The sequence below is a fragment of the Rhopalosiphum padi genome, chromosome 3 (genome assembly GCF_020882245.1).
Source record: "Rhopalosiphum padi isolate XX-2018 chromosome 3, ASM2088224v1, whole genome shotgun sequence".
Classification (NCBI taxonomy): Eukaryota; Metazoa; Arthropoda; class Insecta; order Hemiptera; family Aphididae; genus Rhopalosiphum; species Rhopalosiphum padi.
Window position 1 is genome coordinate 79,096,682 of NC_083599.1, and position 19,628 is coordinate 79,116,309.

At 27.4% G+C, this 19,628-nt stretch overlaps 3 protein-coding genes across 3 annotated transcripts; 2 read left to right on the forward strand and 1 right to left on the reverse strand.

The window, feature by feature from the left end:
• Positions 1–293: 293 nt before the first annotated feature.
• Positions 294–3,261, forward strand: LOC132925947 (zinc finger MYM-type protein 1-like). Its single transcript, XM_060990301.1, has 6 exons — positions 294–435; positions 548–604; positions 670–758; positions 1,009–1,090; positions 1,270–2,528; positions 2,623–3,261. Exons 1-6 carry the CDS (start codon positions 294–296, stop codon positions 3,259–3,261), a joined length of 2,268 nt encoding a protein of 755 aa, XP_060846284.1.
• A 7,275-nt stretch (positions 3,262–10,536) lies between these two features.
• Positions 10,537–13,028, reverse strand: LOC132927527 (uncharacterized). Its single transcript, XM_060992071.1, has 2 exons — positions 12,928–13,028; positions 10,537–12,674 (listed from the first exon to the last, which is right to left on the reverse strand). The coding sequence occupies exons 1-2, from the start codon at positions 12,967–12,969 to the stop codon at positions 10,734–10,736; spliced, it is 1,983 nt and encodes a 660-aa protein (XP_060848054.1). The 5' UTR covers positions 12,970–13,028; the 3' UTR covers positions 10,537–10,733.
• Positions 13,029–17,543: 4,515 nt separating this feature from the next.
• Positions 17,544–18,770, forward strand: LOC132925948 (uncharacterized). Its single transcript, XM_060990302.1, is given in 6 exon segments — positions 17,544–17,561; positions 17,646–17,771; positions 17,937–18,026; positions 18,028–18,106; positions 18,263–18,370; positions 18,373–18,770. Coding segments are annotated over 6 exon segments (819 nt in total).
• The last annotated feature ends 858 nt before the right edge of the window (positions 18,771–19,628 follow it).

Genomic DNA, 19,628 nt, shown 5'->3' on the forward strand with positions numbered 1-19,628 from the left:
TGTCTGTTCTAACCGTTACTATCTGACGTCTGTACACAGTGCTCAGTTATTCAGTATTGCCTATTGGACATCAGTAAGTTATTATACGTTGTACGCGTTTTATTTTTATAATTGACATAAATTACAATTGCTAATAATTTAGTAAGTATTTACAGTTTATTTTATATTATTATGCTTTTTTATGACTCGTGTAATTTGGCTTATAAGTTATATTTTATTTATATTGGCTAATGGCTTGTTGATAACTTACTATAGTTAAGTATTTGCACGTTGAATTATTCCTTATTGTCGTTATGGAGTCAGTGAATGAAGTCGGAAAAAAGAAAGCTAGTGGCAGTAAAAATAGAAAGAGAGCAAAAGAAAATGCTCAAAAAAATGCTTTGCTTGTTTCAAAAATGCCTAAATTGCAAAATTATTTTTTTAAATTAGAGACAGGTGGGTACCAAAAAAATAATTTATAGATCTATAAATTCTAATTAATAAAATCATACCTATTTAATTTAATTGTGGACCTATATTTATTATAATTACTTAATTTATTGTTTAGTTGAGACTGGATGTTTGGGAAATAATATTGATGATCAAATGCTTATTTCTGGTTCTGGTAATAATTTATTAAAAAAAAATATATATATATAAATATATATTCAATATTTTTGTTTCTTTTAGTTAACGACCCTAATAAAAATAAAGAGTTGGTGAATTTACATGAACAAGCATCAGAATTTAATGACCTAGATGAGATTGACTTACACAATGTAAGTATTTAATAATTGATGTTAATTAACTTAAACATTAACTTAACTTAACTCAGTTAAAAATTATCATTAACTTGCCCAGGCTTGCTGTAATATAGTAATTAATGTATTATATATTAAAATATATATTAAATGGTTAATATTTTTAAATAATGTCAAATGATTATTGAATATATAAATAATTGACAAAGATAATATTATATATTTAATATTTATATATACTAATATACTAAAATACACAATTTTATAGGATCAGAAATATTCAGATAGAGAACACAGGGCTAAAAATTTGGTTTACCTTGAAACTGATCCAGCCAAATGGATTTTAAATAGTAATACAATAAATTATTTAGTACACAATAAAATATCAACTTGTTGGAGAGCATCAAGTTTAAATCAACTTTGCGTAAAATTGGTAAATATTCTCGGTATCTTCCTAGGCAAGTATTTACAAGGGAATTACATAATGGTGAATGTAAATCTCGAGATTGGGTTTTATACTCTTGTTCAGAAAATTCTTTATACTATTTTTACTGTCTTCTATTTGCACAAAATGAAACTGCATTTAGTCATCAAGGTAAAGGATTTATAAACTGGAAAAAATGTTTAGACTATGTTAAAAATCATGAAAAAAATCAAATTCATCTTAGATCTGTGAAATTATGGTTTTCCAAACAATCTGAAAATCTAGAAACTATAGACAAACAGCTTAAAATTGAAATTCAGAAAGAAGAATCATATTGGCAACAAGTAATTCATCGTTTAATAGAAACTATTATTTTCTTATCATCTAGAGGACTTGCATTTAGAGGTGATGATCAAATCCTAGGTTCTGGGCACAATGGAAATTATTTAGGATGTCTTGAATTAATCTCTAAATTTGATCCATTTCTTTCTACTCATATTGACAAGTATGCAAATAAAGGCAAAGGAACTGTGTCATATTTGTCGAATACCATTTGTGACGATTTAATTTTAACCATGACTAAAACTGTTTTAGAAAATATTGTTCAGGAAATTATAACTTCTAAATATTTTTCAATTATCATAGACTCTACACCTGATATATCAAAAGTTGATCAACTTACAGTTGCAATAAGATATATTCTACCAGACGGTTCACCTGTTGAACGTTTTTTGGGATTTTTACCTTCGGTTGGTCATAAGGCAAAAGATATGGAATTGGCTATACTTCACTTTTTTTCTGATCTTGGGATTTACATGAAAAACTGTAGAGGACAAAGTTATGACAATGCTCAAAATATGTCTGGAATTTATAATGGATTACAATCCCGTATAAAAAAAAGCTCTTCTACTGCTGAATTTGTGCCTTGTTCGGCGCACTCGTTGAATTTAGTTGGTACATTTGCAGCTGAAGAGACTAGTGTAGGTAATCGGTTTTTTATGATCACTCAAGGTTTGTATACTTTTTTTTCTGGTTCTACATCACGTTGGAAGATCTTAGAAAATGAACTTAATTCTATTCCTAATTCAACATTGCTTAAAAATTTATGTCCTACAAGATGGTCATCAAGATATTTTGTTTGCAAGTCAATAAAAAATGGTTATAAAAAGATTGTTGTTGCATTACAAAATATATCAGAAGATGTAAGTCAGAGGCCTGCTACAAGACATGAAGCATTAGCTCTATTCAAAAAAATGAAAAACCTAGAATTTACATTCATGTTAGTCTTGTGGACACATATATTAGAAAGATTCAACATGACCAGCAAAAGTTTACAACGTGTTGATATGGATTTATTATCGGTGGTAAAATTATACACATCACTTGAATTATATATTTGTGAATTAAGAAATAATTTTGAAACTATATTAAATGAAGCTATAAGTATTTGTGAAATAGATTTGTTTCCCAATGATTTTAAAAGACAAAAAAAAAGGGCTGTATTTTTATTATTATGAAGGAGGTTCGGAAGATATTATGTTTTCAGAAAAAGAAAACATGAAAATTAAAACATTTTTTCCTATCATTGATGCTTTAATCAGTAATTTAAATAAACGAAAAGAAGCGTACAATGAATTAAATGAAAAATTTGGATTTTTTTTACATTTAGAAGACATAGACCAAACTGAGTTTAAATTAAGAGCTGAAAAGTTAGTAAATATATACGAAGATGACTTAGATATTGAATTTGTTGAAGAATTATTACAGTTTAAACAAATGGTTTTGTGTATGCCAGAAAGTCAAAAAAATTCTTTTCACGCTTTATTGAAAGCATTAATAAAATATAATATAAGTTCTACATTTCCATCGATAGAAATTGCCCTTAAAATATTTACATGCATGCCTTGTTCAAATGCTAGTGGTGAACGCTCATTTTCTGTTTTGAAAAGAGTAAAAACATATCTCCGTTCATCATTAGCTAATGAAAAAACATCATCTTTATCATTATTGTGCATGGAGTCAAAAGTTGTAAAGAATATTGATTGGAGTACTTTAGTCAAGAGATTTGCCAAAGATAAAGCAAGAAAAAAATTGTAAAATATTGTTTTGTATTTTTATATATTAATTATTAATGATTAATTTGTTATCAATATTTTTGGTTAAAATAAACTAAAAATATATATTAAATATTGTATATTATATTTTAGTTAGTTTTCGTGGTATTTGATAATATGGAGATTTATATAATAAGAAAACGATTAATAGTTAAATTGTAGGGAAGGGGCGCGAAAAAATTTTGCCCCGGGGCGCTGAATAGCTTGACACGGCTCTGATAATAAAGTTTGTTTTTTGGCTTACAGGTGTAACAAAAAATAAAAAAAATAGTCAATTATTGTTAGGAATTATTTAATATCTATTTTATTTTCCATAATGACGAGCACTAGAACTAAACAAAGGAAAATAATGGAAGAACTTGATTCTTACAATTTTGATAATTTTGATAACTTGCCCACTAAAGTTAATGAAGAATTCAAAATTCACTCAAATCAGTTACCTTTAGATATTATTCCTGATATTAGTTCTTATGACTCTAGGAATAATCATGAGTCTTTAAACTATATGGTTAGTTCAAAAAGTATCTTAAAAATACATATTTATAATCTAAATATTTAACCTGTTTTTAAAATAAATTTATTTTTATATATTATGTAGAACATATTTAGTATATAGTTAGGTAAATATTATTTTTATAATTTACAGCTCATGCTATTTTTTAAATTAAATTTTATGCATACTTAATTAAATTCATAATTAGAAAACAAAGAATTTTAGGTATAATATGAACTTATTTCCCAAGTATGCTTCTGTATGTACCTATTGACAATCTTATGAGTGATTATGAATGTATTTACATTTTTAGCTTTTTTATTCCCCAGTTTATTTTAAAACCAGGTTATTTGTAAATAATTTATTTTTCAATATATACATAATTTTGTATTATTGATTAAATTAATAGGTTGTAGATCAAATAGACCAATGTACAATGGCAAAAGATATTCCTACTTTTCTTGCAAGTAATTTGTCTAATGCAGTGGCGTGGCGTGGGTATTAAAAGAATGTAATCAGTGTACTGTGTAAACAAGAAAAAACGGCTACAGTCTACAACGCGTCGGATTACGAGCTGGTCGCTACTTGTTTCTCGCGTAAGCAATATCAAATGTGCTTACAAACGCTAGTTAAATTAGTATTATTAATTAGTATTTAAATACGTGACCCCTTCTATGACTCTATGACGTTATAGGCTATTCGTAAACAACAGTTCCGCGTAAGCAATTTCAGAATGTGTTACACTACAAATAGTATTATGATATGTAGTTAACATAATGGATTAAAAATAGACCGTCAATCGATAATTTTCCCTAAATATAGTACACAGTACACGACACAAACAAAACAATAACAATAACCACTATTTACTACCAATAACTTTAAATATTTTATAAATAAAAATAAAAATTTAATCATTTATTATGTAGCTACCTATAATATAATAATATAATATTACATTATATTCTTAATATTAGTTGTGATCTATTTTATTATTCCTTTGATTTAAAGTGTAAGCAGTGCTTACAGTGCTTACATGCACGCTACGCCCCTGGTCTAATGTTTCAAATCATCCATCGGATTTATGTGATGAAATTAAAAAGAAATTAGCTTGTTGGGCTGTTGAATTTAATATTCCAAACAATGCTCTTAATGCATTATTGCTAATTTTAAGAAAATTTCCAGGATTAACTGAGCTTCCTAAAGATTCTAGAAGTGTGTTGAAGACTAGAAATATTAATGAAACCACATGCCTCACCATAATCGATCCTGGTGTTTACCATCATTTTGGGTTAATTCCAGCTATTAGAAGACATTTTACTTTAAATCCAATCAATAACACAGATGTAGTTAAAATAGTCATTGGCATTGATGGTCTACCTATTTCAAAAAGTAGTTCAAGTCAATTATGGCCTATTCTTGGATACATTCGTCCATTAGATAATGCAGTATTTCCTATTGGTATATATTGGGGTCACGAAAAGCCTAAAAATTCTAATGATTATCTTGAACAGTTTATACTAGAAGCTAAAAATGTGTTGTTAAATGGTGTTAATATTGATGGGACTACTATAAAAGTTGAAATTGATGGTTTTTGTTTAGATGCACCTGCTAAATCGTTTATTTTAAAAATAAAAGGTCATACAGGTTTCGACTCATGTACTCGTTGTAGAGAAGATGAACATCATGTAGGCAGTGCCATTTCAAATTTATCTATTTTACTAAATATTGACATAGTAGCCAATTTTTCATTAGACTATATGCATTTAACATGCTTAGGTGTGATGAAAAAATTGATTCATTTGTGGATTGATAAAGGACCTTTAAATGTACGATTGCCAAGTTTGGTTACTAAACAACTTTCAATATCACTCTCTTCATTAGCACAATATATACCTTGTGAGTTTTCTCGAAAACCCAGAGGTTTAAACGAACTATCTAGATTTAAAGCCACTGAATTTCGACAGATATTAGTTTATACAGGTCAAATAATATTTAAAAACTATTTAAGCAATGACTGTTATAAACATTTTATGGTGTTAAATATTGCCATGACAATATTACTAAGTAATGACATGGGTATGTATGTAGATTATGCACAGAAACTACTAAAATATTTTGTACAAAATTTTGAACTTATATATGGTAAGCACTTTGTGTCACACAATGTCCATGCTCTTATTCACATAACTGATGATTATAATTATTATGGCCCTCTTGACAATATAAGTGCATTTCCTTTCGAGAATTACATGAAGACTTTAAAGAAAATGCTAAGAAAACATGAGTTACCACTTCAGCAGATTATTAAACGCTATCATGAAAAGATTAATTCTGTCATAGATAAGAAAACTGAAACTAATTTTCCTTTATGTAAAAACGAACATGCAGAAGGACCGATTTTAAAAAATTTAACAGGATCTCAATATAAAACTTTATACTTGAAAGATTTTACTATAAAAACAAACAATATTGCTGACAGTTTTTTGTTGAGTAAAAATAATAAAATTTTTCAACTAAAAAATATAGTTGAAGTTAATAACACAAATAAAATAGCCCTGGTTGGACATGAGTTTTTATCTAAAAATCCTTACTATGAACAACCTATTGATTCATCTATATTTAATATATATAAAGTGAATTGTCTGTCAAGCCAAATTACAGTTATTTTTCTTGAAGAAATTAAAAAAAATTAATGCTAGTAGAATTGAAGGATGGCATAAAAATAGCTGTACCTTTAATACATTCACATAATTGTTGATTTGTAATTCAAAAATAAATATATGTATATAAATGTAAATAAAAATTCAACTGGTTTTTAATGAAATAATTTTAAAATGCAAAGCTACTTACGCACTTTTCAAATATAAATATTAGTTATAAATTTATTTAAGATGCAATTCATTAGTATTAGGTAATTATAAATATAATATTATTTTACTAATAAAATATAAGTGTGTTTCAATTTTTTATATCTGATTGATAATTTCAATAACAACAACAACATTTTTTTCAGATTATTTTATAGTATAATATGTGGTCTGTTGTGAGCTTTGATGATGAAAATACGGTAGAATGCGTACCAAGCTTTTGGTTCAAAAATAATGCATGTGCTTGGCCGAATAAAAACTTAAAAAATTATAAGAAAGCTGTTGAACATCGTTACAACCCGAATAATTTTGAATATGACTATTTTAAAGCAATATTATTATCCACTGACATCGGTACCTATATTATTAATTTTAAAATTAAATATAATTAATGCAATAAAAAACACTAATTTATAAAAAAAAAATGTATTAGGTACTTTACATGAAGCTCGAATTAAGGCTAGACGTGCAGAAGTAACATCTGAACTGTCTTCCGCCAATGATGACATCGAAACCAGAAAAACAAGGCATCGAAAAACTTTATCAAGTACTGAAAAAACAATTAAGTTTCAAAAAAAAAGCAAACATTTAAGCCAGAAAACTAAATTCGATACTTCAATACTTCCAAACCCTCCTGTTTTTATAAATAATACTGTAAAAGGTAACTTTTAAAGTCTTCATTACAATTTGTAATACAATTTAATAATAATTAATTACATTTTAATTTTAGAAAGTAGTAATGAAGTAGAAGATGATGATAAAGATACTACATATATTCCAAAACAGTCTATTGATATAAACTCAGAAGTAGCTAGTTTAAGTTCACCGTCAAAGAATAGAAAAGTTCAGGAAAATAGATATTCAATAAATAACAGTAAAAGGTGTTTAGACTTCAACTCTATAATAAATTCATCACCTGGTAATTGAAAAATAATTACTATTTTGTGTACTTCTACATCACTTTTTATATTTAAATTATAGGTACTTCTAAAGTCATTGGTTCTAACTCAATAATGAATTCTCCATCTGCTGGTAGTTGGAAAGTTAATGACGGTAACACATATTCAACAAATACCAGTAAAAGGCGTTTAGACTTTGACTCTGCAGTAAATTTGATGCCTGGTAAATTTGAAAATTAACTTAATAATGATTACTATTTTTATATTTCAATATAACTTTTATATTTGTATTATAGGCACTTCTAAACTTATTGATTCTAACTCAATAATGAATTCTCCATCTGCTGGTAATTGGAACGTTATTGATGATTACTCATATTTGATAAATAAAAGCAAAAGACGTATGGATTTTAACTCATTAGGAAGTTCACCAGGTAATTTTTTTCATTAAATAATTTATAATATTTAGTATTTATATAGTAAACAAAAAATGTCTTTTAAAATATTATAATAATGTATATCTTTTAATTAATATAGGTTCTGCTAATGCTTCTAATAAAAAACATTTAGAAAAATCTACAGATGGTAAATAATTTTAATACTTTATAGTTAATTATTATCTATTATTATTAACTTGTTGAATTTTTTTTTTTTGAAAAATTAACTGTACTTCTTCGAGCAGTTACAAATTTAAAATATGAATTAAGAGACTACGGGGTTAAAATTGACAGAATAGAAAATGCCATAATAAATAATAATTATATTAATAAAATTAATGAGGAAAACAACTGTTCTGTGACAAGTGAACATTTATATGACTTTCCAATGAAAACATTAGAAGATTTGAATATTTTTGAAAACAAATTATTGGAAAATACTTTTAGGCTCAAAATGGTGGGTAGATTAGGTTACTAGTAACTTAAATGAATTATAATAACTGATATATGTGTAATTAATCCTATAATTTCTACCTATTATCATAAAGTAATAATTGTCGTCACTGCAGTGGAATCTTTAATTTAATGAGAATAACCCCCTACTTAAAAAAAAAAACCGTTATTGCAATAATATCACCTATAAAAGATATTCAAAATTGAAGCAAATTTATCCTGGTCTTGATCTGCTTTTACTTAGGGACAAGTATAGCTTCCTTAAACTATAATATTACATTATACTTTAAGTAGGTAGTTATTATTACTAAACATTATGATATTGAGTCTAATATAATCTACTGACATTCAATATTTTAATCAGAGTAGGTTATAATTTGTATTATATACACTAATAGTATGTGTTCTTTAATAATCTAAATTGTACATACATTTTATTAAATATAAACTTTATTGGCTAGAATTATTCTTATATTTTTACCAACATATAGTGTGTATCATTTATTATTGAAGAAATATTTGATTAATATTTTTTTACAAATTTTGTTGTTTCAAAAAAATCTTATTATTATTATTATTTTTTTTAATTTTCAGATTAATTCTCTTTCTAAATTAGAACAGCCTAAAATATCTGATATGACAAGACACATTATGGCAAAACTTTTTCACAATAATTTACTCTCAAAATATTCTTATTTCGGCCAGAAAAAAAAACTGATATTTTCTGTACTTCGTTCATGTTTATTAATATTTGGTAATTATTAATTTCTAACTTCATTCAATTTATATCGCCTTGAAATACTAATATTATATTATACCTAATTAATATTTTTGAATACATTTTTAATATTTTTCAGATACTATAAGGAACATTCCAAAACATAAAAGTTGTACAGATATGGAAATTGTTGGACCTTTAAAAACATTTTTAGAAAATGCTAAATTTCGCGAACAAAAAAAACAACAACTAAATAGTTCAAGGAGTGTTAATACTAATAACGAGTAATCAAATCAGTATTTTTTATTGTTATTATTTTTCTTTTTTAAACAATTTATGATTAGTGGTCACTATTTGTAAAAATTATGTTATGTTTTTTTTTATTAATAAATCAATAATACTAAGTTTGGTTATTTAATTTTTAAATTTATATTTTTTTGCATTTATTTTGACACTGGAATAGTTTCTTGTTAAGCCAGTTACAATTATTATAATATTATATATAATATATTGTTGGATTTCTCATTTACATAGCTATACATAACTCGATTGGAAGTTTTATAGGTTTCTTGTATTAAAGCAGTACATAATCATAAATGTAAACTGGTGTAACATCATAGGTGCAATTTGGGGGGGGGACTATTTTAATTTGCATGTATGTACTGTGTGTATGCTCTCTGTAGAGATATATAAAAGTGGAAGGAGATATATATATACAAACCATATTTTGAGGGATAGTTGCTTATCTCCCCCCAAGCCCCTTCAATTTGCTCTAATATGCGTAATATATATTATATACCTATATTATTGTGTATTCTAAGCAGCTATACAATAAAAAAATATACATTTCTGTTTTCTTATTCATATTATATAATAGTATAGTTATACTATATACTATCTACAACTGAAATATTTAATTTATTATTAAATTAAAAAAAAATTGAAAATCACAATTTTATATTTTTAAAATACTTAAATGAAAATATTTTCAAAATAATTGTACACATATTTTAATAATAGGGGAGACTGGCTTAATATGACATACCATTTTTTAATTAAAAAATACTGAAGGAAATAATGTTAGTTAACACATGAAACTTGAGCAACATATTTGTATTTATATTATACACATATTTCTGAAGTCTAATTGTACATTCAATACAAACAAATTATTTTAATTCATTTTTTTTAAAATGTATCTACTATGTCATTTTACCCGGAGTGTCGGATAAAATGGCATACACCATTTGTATAAGCAACCATTGTATACTTGGCAATAGAAATAAATTATAATTTTTTGGAATGCAATAGTTTATTTAATAGTTTAATTTTTTTATTATTATTATAAATAACAAGACTTTAGTTATACATAAAATTCTATAAAAACATAATAAAAACATAATAAAAACAAATAAAATGCTGTTTAGTAATAAAAAATAAAACATGAGTCTTCCTTAGATTAATTCTATAAAAACATAATAACAACAAATAAAATGCTGTTTGGTAATAAAACATAAGTCTTCCTTAGACTAACTTTAGAATTTCAGTCTTAGTTAATTTTTAAAATTCAGTCTTTTTTTAAAATTCAGTCTTCTTGACATAACTCACATTCAAAATATTTTACTCCAAAATCAATACCTGCACAGGCTGTGTGCGCCCATTTTTTACAGAAATTACAACGTATCCATGTCTCATTAGATTTAGAATGTTTGTATAAATCATTACAATAAAGACAAGCAACTTCATCTTCATCATTATCAACATCATCAGCTTCACTTTGAGCATCGTTTTCAGTTGGAACATCTAAAAATAATTTGCGATTTACTGGTCTTTTTGATTTTCTAATTACTTTTTCTTGTTTCTTTTTTATATTCTTAATATGTGGATTCTTCATAACTGCCTGAGTGTTTTTAGATTTGATTTTCATAGACTTTTTTAATTCTTTATCTTTTTTCTCATTTTGTTTTTCTTTTAATTGTTTTATGAGTGGACTTTTTGTAAGCACTTGAGTTCCTGTAGATCTATTTTTATTTGATTTTCTAGGGCCAGCAAAGGAACAGCTAGGCAAAGGTGAAATTTTTTGTATTATTTTAGAAATATTTTCAGTATTTAGGTTTGTTTCTGTGTTTGAACAAGCAGGCATTGGCAAAAGTAATGGAGAAGTCTGAAAATTTGTATCTATGTCTACAACAGTCACATTATTCACATTATCTTCAGTATCTTCAGTACTTGGAAAAATGACTTCATTTTGTTCCTCAGAAAGTATATTTGTATTATTAGTAGGTTCTTCAAAATTCAAATTATTTGTTGTCAAACTTGGAGCAAATAAATGATCTGGAAAGATATCTGGGTTATATGGATTTAAACCGCAGGCTTGAAATGATGACAAAATATTCTTCATTGTAACTGTTTTTACAAAAGCACGACCAAAAATGTTAGATATTTGATAGAGTCCAACTGTTCGGCCTGCATTAGCCTTTAACCAAATTTCTATTTCTTGGTTAAAATATACATCAAGAGGACCAAAAATACCAACATCCAAAGGTTGAAGTCGGTGCGTGCAATGAGGAGGTAGACAAAGTAAAACAACACCTGACTTTTTAGCAAGTTCAAGTGCATCTACTGTTTTGTGACTTGAATGGCCATCTAGAAGTAATAACACTTTTTCTTCAAGACTAGGTTTAACATTCCTTATAAAGTGGTTCATCCATTCAATAAATAATTCCCCAGTCATATAACCTGTGTCCTGATACATTTTCAAAGTACCTGGAGGGGCTCCATCGTACAAATTAGCATTAAATGTTTTTCTGGGAAAAATGAGAGCAGGGGGTACACATTGCCCAGATGAACCTATACAACAAACCACTGTAACATGCTGCCCACGTTCGGCACTTGTTAATACACCTACTTGTTTTTTGCCCTTTTGAGCAAATATCTTTGATGGCTTTTGTACCGTTGTCAATGCAGATTCATCCATATTATATATTTTTTCAACTGATATGTTTTCATTGCGCATAGTGTCAAAAAAAAGATTAAAAAATTTGTGTACCTGTGGCTTGTTAAAAGCTTGTGCTCTGGCAGCTGATGTTGGTTCCGGAGAACGTAATGATAGCTGTGGATTTCTTTTACGAAACCTAGCTAACCAGTCCCACCCTGCTTCTCTCTTTTCTTTATTAAAGTTATGTGGAATATGAGCTTCTTCGGCAAAATCATAAGCCATTTTCTTTACTTCTTGGACAGTCATTCCAAAAAATCTAGACTCCAAGTTTAAAATATGGTCAATCAATTTTTTTTCTACCATAGATGGCAAACAACTTGGTCGACCAAGATGTTTCACTATTCCTTTTGCTATTTTATTTGTATTATGAAAATGACGACGAAGTGTAGCTTGAGGTATATTGAAATATTTGGAAGCTTTAAGCCACCCCATTTCTTTATTTTGTACAGCCAATATAGCTTTCTTCATACTTTCTTCCGACCATGTTTGTCGTTTAGTTTTTCTTGCATAGTGGGATACCATTCTCAACTACAGTGAATAAATTAAAAAACAATTAATTAATATGATAATACCTATAACCATAATAATCTATAAGAGCTATAATAAAATTAAAATATAAATAATAGGTAAAAATGTACCTATAGTCATAATATATTATACTATAGGTAAAATGACACACAGCTATGTCATTTTGCCTGATACCATACAAGTTTTTTTCAAAGTTTTTATGGTAAAAGTATTATAATAAGCGTAATTATAAAATAATAGTAGTATAGCTTACCTTTTTATGTTCAACTTCTAGCAAAAAAAAATGAAGGAACATAAAAATTTGTATTTTTATATTAATTTTTAAAAATGATAAAAAAAAAAGTTGATAAGACACAAAACACATTTTTGTAAACAAATTCTCTGATAAGATCAAAACATGTGGTCACTGTATACAATCATAAGTAGGAGGTTATATGTCAAGTATTTAAAGAGTCTTTGGTTCCTAAATGTCAATAATTCTAATCAAAACATCAATGTGTCATATTACCCTAATATGTCATATTAAGCCAGTCTCCCCTATAAATACGATATTTTGAAAATATCCCAGTTATATTTTGATGATGCTAATTAGGTGACAAAAAATATTTCCAAAACATTTTTAAAAAATATTATGATCATTTAATAACATTTTGAAAACATAATATATTTCCTAAATAATATTTAAAAAATATAATTTTGCTGTGTGGGTTAGCGCTCTGTGTGCCGTGTGGCGGCGACGCGCAGACATGACGCGCGACGGTGGCAATATAAATATATGATAATATAATAGTTTATAATTTATAAATAAATCACTAAACAAGCTGTTCGGCTTATCGCTTATATTATATATTTATATCTGTATATATATTTCGTACATGGGTTCAGACTACAGACGGTACATCGTATAAATTGTTATCGATTAATATAATACTTAAAATCACACGAGCTTATACTGAGTTATATGGTAATACCTACCATATGCATTATGTTTATTCGTATACTATATTTTTAATTTCTAAAATATTATCAGGCCATTTAATCTATTATTGTACCAGGCCACCGGGATTTGTCCCGGTGTCCCGCCAGGCCAGTCCGCCCCTGATAAGAGCTATTTTCGCAGTAGCAGCAGTGAAAAAATTAAAATTACGACAGTTTGACATTTAGACAGCACATCTGTATGGAGATTTACAGGAAGAAATATATACGTTACACCCAACGGGTTACCAGGACGGTTCAAATAAAGTATATATACTTCAACAAAGTTTATATAGACTAAAATAAGCTCCAAGATGTTGGAACAAAAGATTCAAAGATTTTTTGAATAAATTTGGTTTACAATCTAGTGAAGCTGATAAATGTGTTTTTAAAACTCATGATGGTCAAATTATTCTTGCAATATGTTTTTTGGCGCTGAAAATATGAGATCGATATGCTAATGAGCACGTCGCGTGGAAACGAAGAGCTTCTTATCTGTCTGTCCACTTCTCTCCCGTCCCCGGACTCCACTCCGTCATTTATGTTTTGATTGTTGTATTATTATAATATTATTATACTATCTATGTATATTTATTCTCTTTGTTTCCTATTATATTATTTAATTATTGGTCGGCTTTGCCGTTGTATATTATCACATATTATTTTCTTATTATTATTATTGTTATTATTCTGCGGCCAACGCCCTTTTATTATTATTGTTTATTTTTCTTTTAAGCTATTGAATAGCTTTTATCGCAGGCCTGGTGTAGTGACTAAAAAAAATTTTTTCGTAACGAAAAAGCGTGACCACTACCTGCGGAATCCCGTAATCCCCCTCTCTGTCTACCGCGCGGCGAACCGTATTGTCATACCGTGCTATCTGCGGTCGAAGGTCCGCTGTCGGCGGCTATTGTTTGCAGATATATTTGCAAGGTATAATAATGTACCTATAATTATACGGTTCATATATAATATACATTTATATATTTATATCTGGATATGATAAAATTACACAGTGTATGAGACATGCTGCGTTATCGTTTTTTTTATTCACTTATCTACCAACAAAACAAACTCATTTTGTCAAATTTTGAGATATGCGGTGTTGCAGTTTCAGCGACGATATACAGTTGCTATATACAACGCGTGCAGTGTGCACGCCATGGTAATGCTCGAAGTGTTGTTATAATATAATATAAAAAAATGGAAAGTGAATAAGAATCTACTACAAAATATGGGACCACCATCGACGCCGTATTTTTCAGATATTTGGAGAATATTAAACCTCAAACTTATGTTTCATATTTTAGTTATCATAGGCCTATAGTTTCTATGATACAAATTCCTGAATAACTAGAATAATAATAAAAAAATTTTAGCAGTGAATCATCCCGGTTGGAAAGAAACGTACCGGAGTATAAAGAGTCGTTTCTTTTGGGCCGAGAGACAGTGCGGAACTACGTTCGAGCGTGTCACGTGTATGCATGTGTAAAACCACTGAATCGCAAACCGGAAGATCGGGTCTAGGACATTTGGACGTGGCCGTTTGGACGTGACCGTTTGGAATTATGGCCTTTTTAGCGTGAGACTTTTGGACGTAGGACCATTTTGGCATAGAAAAAAAATTACACTTATAAAATTATTTATTAAAATTATTTTGTCTAAAATTACATTAAGTACACTGAATAAAATTTTTTTGAATTTTAACCGAGCAGAAATATATTATTATTTACTTTAAAGATATATTTAAAGTAATACCTTTTAAATATGATAAAATATCTCGGTTATTATAATCTAATTGTACTGACGGAAAAAGCTTTAGCGTCAAATATCTTTAAACGTCACTGCGTTCAGAGTCGGATCTAGAGGGGTCGAACCGGGACACTTGTCCAGTTGCCCCGGAAGTCTTGGGGAGGAGAGCGACAAAATATTAAATAATAAGTGGATATATTAATCATTTTGCATAATTGAGGGGGGACTGATTTATGAGAGAATGCTAATTTTATACTTAGCCTCGGGTAAAAAATATGCTAGATCCGGCCCTGAGTCTATGCTTGTATTAAGTTAATACTACTTGCTTCTTTAAACCACATCATTGGTACCTACTGCTATTGTTTTACCCATATCATTCATCAAAACTGTGAAATAAACTGAATTAAATATTTAAAATTATGCCACTTAACTATGAAATCTAACCAAAAATTTAAAGAATTAAAAACTGAGTATCAACCTTAATTCATTATTTATTTATGGTTTTATTTTTAAGTAAAATTGTATTTTATTCAGAGCTTATGTTAACCATAAGTTTTCAAAAACGTTTTTACTGAACCAATATTTTTTTATACTTTATAAATTATTAAAGATACAAATTCACAGCCCTAATTATATTTTTTTACTAGTAATTTTAACTTCATTTTTCTGATAATTTGCTCTTAGAACAGGGAATTGATATTTCATGTCTTGGTTTGTTAACTGATGAAATGCTTAAAGAATTAATTCCTAAGATTGTAGATCGAGCAAAATTAAAATCAAACCTTTCTAAGTGGAGAAGTGTAATAAATATTACAACTAACAATACACCATTTTTGGTAAGAATGAATTCATATTGTGTAAAGTAAATTTAAAAAATATATTTTAATATATATAAATAACAATATACTTGATTAGGATTTAGGATAGAAAAACTGAAAAGCGTGGAAAATGCAATAACTTTTACAAAATTAAAAATAAGCATTTTGTAAATTTATTTTTCAAAAATTGTTAGTGTCAATAATTGATTTAGGTACTTGCATATTTTATCACATATGGTTTTTTTTAATTAAATTGCATATTAGTAAACGCAATTTAACCATGGGAAACAGACAGAAACCAGTTTATATAGGCCTATTATGCTACTGCAACGCATTGCTTACCTATCACCTCACCATAGGTATAAAATTTGTCTAATAACATTTAATATTATAATATAATATGTATATTTTTTATTATTATTTTTAAAATTTGTATAATACAGAATGATAAATTAAATAACAATTTGTTTGTAATTATGTCTAGTATCGTTGCTTGAAATTTAATACACCATTTATTCCACTTATTTTTGACTTACTGTTTTCATAAATATGTAACTGTATACTTTTATATTATTTATAAAGGAATTAACTGAAATTGATATTGATCAGCAAACATTCTCATTCCACCAAGAGGGTATAAGACCCATAAATGAAGAATCTAGGATTATAATTGATTTAAATAATGATACATCTACAGTAGGAACTTTGTCAACAACGGAATCATCAGCATCATCTTCTATAGCAACATCACAATCACCATTGCCCTATAATTCAAACTGCAATTCTGAACCAGTAATTTATATTTTTAGAATATATGAGTGTGCCAGAAAAGTGTAATTTCTATTTATTTTAATTTCATTATTTCAGTTAGAAAATTTACAAAACTATCTTCAAAGTACTACAGAAGGAAGAGCTCTTTTAGCATTGTCTTTATAGTGGTATATTGGACAATTCTGGCAGAAGAAAACTTTGTAATTTACTTGTGAGAAGAGAGCTTGATAATGACCCTGAAAAAATTATATCTAGTCAACGCCTTTTGTCTATTTCTCAAGAAATAATTACTACTTTTACTAAAGAACATATAAGCACTTACTTTATCCCCTACATAAGTTATGGTAGGTATATTTATATAACAAAGTAATTTGAAGTTTATGTGTATTGAAATTATTTTTTTTATATTTTACGTAGGTCCAACCTTAAAAAAGCGGCAAAGGCAAACTATTGGACTGTTTCAATAACAGGCGTAGAGAATATAAAAAAGCTGGAATAATTACATCAAGACGTTCTAATAGCGGACAGTTCTCTATCTTACCACCCGGTTTAAATGTTAATAAATCCACAGGTGTGTATGTTTCTTATAAATAATAACCATAATTATTGTAACAAAGCAGTACCTTTATAGTAAACATTTATTAAATTTAAATAGACATTGACAGTAAAGATATCAGAATCATATCGAATTCAAGAAGAACTAAGTGCTAAAAGTAAAGGATCGGTTGGTGATTATATGAAAGACTTTCCATGTCTAAAAAAGTCATCTGGGTATACTATTGTAAGGTTTAAAAAATAACTAATATTAATAATAATCTACTACATTTTTGTATAGTTTAATATTTTTATATAATTAATATAAATTGATCACTAACAAGTTTTAGGTACATAATTGTGGTTATTTAGCAGATCAATTATTTTTAAATTTTAACATTTTATGTTTCAGTTGCTTAAAGACTTCTGTTACATTTATCCGCAAAATACAGAATGTCTTTATGAAAATTTTCCAATTTACAAAACTAAAATATTAGTGTTAGGTAGCTAAAACTGTATCAACTACTTTACGAGATACCACACTCAAGCATATTATTAAAGAGTCCTTGGATTTAGCCACAGGTATCTTATTTTATATTTATTTATTTTATAATAGTTTTGTTTTAATTACCTTATACATAATATGTGTGTATGTATAATAATTTCAAATGTAATGAACTCAAAATTATGATATGCAATTTATAATAATAAAACATAATTTATTTTATTTTATTTTAGAAAGTGAAGAAACATCTTCATTGGCAGCATTATTGGTATTACCATTTTTGTTTTCTCCAGTTAGTTCAAAAAGAAAAAAATGCAATACAGTTTGTTGGAGGCCATCGAAATCGAAATGCGTGATGGCTTTATTCTTCATATTCGTTCCCATGCTGAGTTACAAGAAGCAATAAGTAGACGGAAAGAGAAATATGTCAAACTCGGTCTTACATTACAACCTATGGTAATTGTAGTGGGTCCTAAAATTAATGAAATTAATTTAATTTCAAAATTGAAATTAAAGTCAATACTTTGTAATGTAGATGATACTTTTTATGAGTTACACTCTATAGTATCTGCTGTAGATTGTTGTTTTAAAGTAATACATGCTCTAAACGCAGAATATCCAACTGAATGTTTACCGATATGGACTTTTATTCAGAAAGCTTTTTATAAAATCAAAACTAATTATGACACAGAATATGTAACTGTAAATTCTTTGATAAGCGATCTAGGAATACATGAATAATTAAATTTTCTTAAATATTTTACCACTATTATTTATATCATTTATTTTATTTATAATAAATAAATTTGATTTAAATTTTTACCATAAATATGCCGATTTGTTTTATATGTAAGCAACACTTGTCATCCATTAAAAATTTAAAAATCATTTTCAATTTAAACATTCCACACATGACTTTTCTATGTATATGTTATGCCGAATTTATGAAATTGCCGATTTCATGAAATCAGCAACGTTGTCACCGAATACGTGAAATCGGCAACTTAAAAAGCATAATACTGCCGATTGCGTGAAATCGGCAAGACCCTCTTTAAAAAATTATAAAACATAATTTAATTTAAATAAATGTATAAAACGCCAGAAATATAATAAAATCAAATTGTAATAATAAATATTATATGTATATAAAAAATAGTTTAAACGTTAAAAAAAAGTTAAAAAAGTTAAGTTAACAAATCTTGTTAAGTTATTGAATGTTAAATGTAATATTATTAGTTTATATTCATAAAAAATAATATTCTTTATTGATTAAAAAATTCCAAATAAATAGAAAATACTAATTTCCATAAATAATATCCTATTTTAACCAAAAAATATTGATACCAGTTACCACCTAACAAACGTTGCTAATTGGCTGCTAAATGATGGTTCAAGAAAAATTTGAAAATATGATTTCAATGATATTGGTGGGTCTGGGGAAATGTGTCTCCAGCCCCACCCTAAGTTTTTATTTTTTCCATGATTTAGGACATGTACGTGCAATAAAAAGACCTCAATGACCAAGATAAAATGCTTGTACGTATCATAGCATCTATCATCATAGGTAATAAAGATTACGGCGTGATAATGCCGATCAGC